Genomic DNA, 2,016 nt, shown 5'->3' with positions numbered 1-2,016 from the left:
ACAGCTGCCTCTCGCTGAAGACGTTCTGGGCTGCGTGCGCCCTCCCTCTCTTCCTCGTATCGCTCCTTCCCTCCCATCCGCGGTTACTAGCCCCTTAGCTCGCCGGATCACACCCGCAACCTCCCAGGAGCGGGAGGCGTGGGTCCCCGCCACCCCTCTTCGAGCGGGGCCTCCTCACTTCGGAGATGCAATGACAAGTTAATATGGGCGTCCAAGCCTCGGGGTCCCAGGAGGAGAATCGCAAGAGGCAACAGAACCTGAGCGCCCAGAGCTCTTGAACGGGCCACCCAGGAGGGGCGTGAAATCCGGCGGCAGCATCCGTCCAGGTGGGACCCGCTGAGCGCCGCGCGATCAGTCCTCCGCCGGATTCCCGCACCGCCAAGGCCAGCTCGTCCGATTGCTCCGAGATCCCCGACCCGGGGATTTTTTCTTTTTTTTTTTCTTTCCCTCGGCTGGTGGTGGGCGCCTCTCGGGCCGAAGCCCGGCGCCTGCTCTGCTGCCCGCGCTGCCTTTAGCGGTCGCCTCCGCCGCCGCTTCCAGGGACGTGCTGGGAAAGCCGAAGCCCCGGGAGAAGATGCCGGCCATCCTGGTGGCCTCCAAAATGAAGTCGGGACTGCCCAAACCCGTGCACAGCGCCGCGCCCATCCTGCACGTGCCCCCAGCCCGGGCGGGCCCCCAGCCTTGCTATCTCAAGTTGGGAAGCAAGGTGGAGGTGAGCAAGACCGCCTACCCTAGCCAGATCCCCCTGAAATCGCAGGGGCTGCAGGAGCCGGCGGGGGAGGGGCTCCCGCTGCGGATGAGCGGCTCGGTGGAAAACGGGTTCGATACCCAGGTGAGAGGTGCTGTGTGCCTGGGGCACTGTTCTGGGGGGAAGGGTGAATACTTTTTTGAGGGTGGAGGTTGACACGGCTGGAGAGGGGAAAGGGCTACCCTGTGGGCTGAGAAGGGGACCGTTCCACTTAGGCCAGCAGATTGGGGGTTGCGCTTGGAGAGTGGGCTGGCCAGTGGGTGTGGCCCGGGTGACCGAGGTTTGCCTTAAGGAGCTCTGCGAGACGGGATGCGGGCTGCCTGCGGCTTCCTTTTGGGGGCGCGGTGGGGTGGGGCACGATCAGGGTGTCCTCAAAAAACCATGTGCCACACTGGAGATGTCAGGTTCTGCATGTCAAGGGGCTTGGCCCCAAGAAGACAGTGTCTGCTGCAGCGGCTGTGTGTCTGTCGGTTCTGCAGAGATTCTGTCCCTGCCGAGGAATGGTCCGAGACCTCGCTGGGCTCCACTCCCCCCCTGGCTTGGATGCAAGATCCAGGAAAAGAGGTCTAGGGGTGGCAGTGTACCGGCCCCCCTCGGCTTGGAGATACTCGGGCCTGCCCCATCCTTTGGGCTGACAGCATTCCAGGCACGGTGCTGGGACTGCAGTAGGACTGCCGGGTGCACCGGCGGAGGCAGGCAACTGGAGACTCCTAGCGTCTCGGCTGGCTGTAGCGATGGGGCGGGGGTGGCTGCCTTGGAATGGCGGCCCAAAGCTAAGCCCCTCCTTCCTGGGTAGTAGATCCCGGTGCCGGTAGCCCGGGTGACTGGGGGGTGCGGGTGTGGGGGTGGCTTGAACAGAATTGATGACTTCTACCTTTCCAGACCGAGCTCGCATCACCCAATTCGGCTGGGTGACAGGCCCTAGCCATGCAGTCTCTTTTAAGGAAATCAGCAAGGGCCAATCCGATTCTCCTGGCTTCCTGCCTTCCCTGCTCCTTTTTTCCCCCCCCTCCCTCTCCTGGTAGGAGGGAGCAGGGGCACGCTGTATTTTCTTGGCAGTTAGTCAGCAGGGACTTTTGGGGACAGGCCGACCTGACGGATGTGACTGTCCCAGTCAGGAGAGGCGGAAAGCCAGCGGGGGAGGTAGTGTGGGGCTGGTGTCAGGGAAGTGGCAACAGACCAGCTGACCTTTTTGGCACTTAATCTCTGCTGACCCTGTCTCCACCTTCTCCTAGAGCTTTTTCTGATCAGAGGCTAGAACTCAACAC

The 2,016-nt window shown here is 62.8% G+C and overlaps 1 protein-coding gene across 3 annotated transcripts in view; it reads left to right on the top strand.

The window, feature by feature from the left end:
- The first annotated feature begins 10 nt into the window (after positions 1–10).
- The window catches only part of LOC105001978 (neuron navigator 2-like), a 199,028-nt gene continuing 197,022 nt past the window's right edge, over positions 11–2,016 (top strand). For all 3 annotated transcript variants that reach the window (XM_010858417.1, XM_010858416.1, XM_010858418.1), the window contains exon 1: positions 11–832. In XM_010858417.1, the coding sequence (XP_010856719.1) occupies positions 575–832 (258 nt within the window). In that variant the 5' untranslated portion in view covers positions 11–574. The remainder of the gene's footprint in view (positions 833–2,016) is intronic.

This window comes from Bison bison, unplaced genomic scaffold (genome assembly GCF_000754665.1).
Source record: "Bison bison bison isolate TAMUID 2011002044 unplaced genomic scaffold, Bison_UMD1.0 scf7180017864388, whole genome shotgun sequence".
Classification (NCBI taxonomy): Eukaryota; Metazoa; Chordata; class Mammalia; order Artiodactyla; family Bovidae; genus Bison; species Bison bison.
The sequence above is the reverse complement of the archived record's forward strand: the minus strand, read 5'-3'. Positions and strand labels throughout refer to the sequence as shown.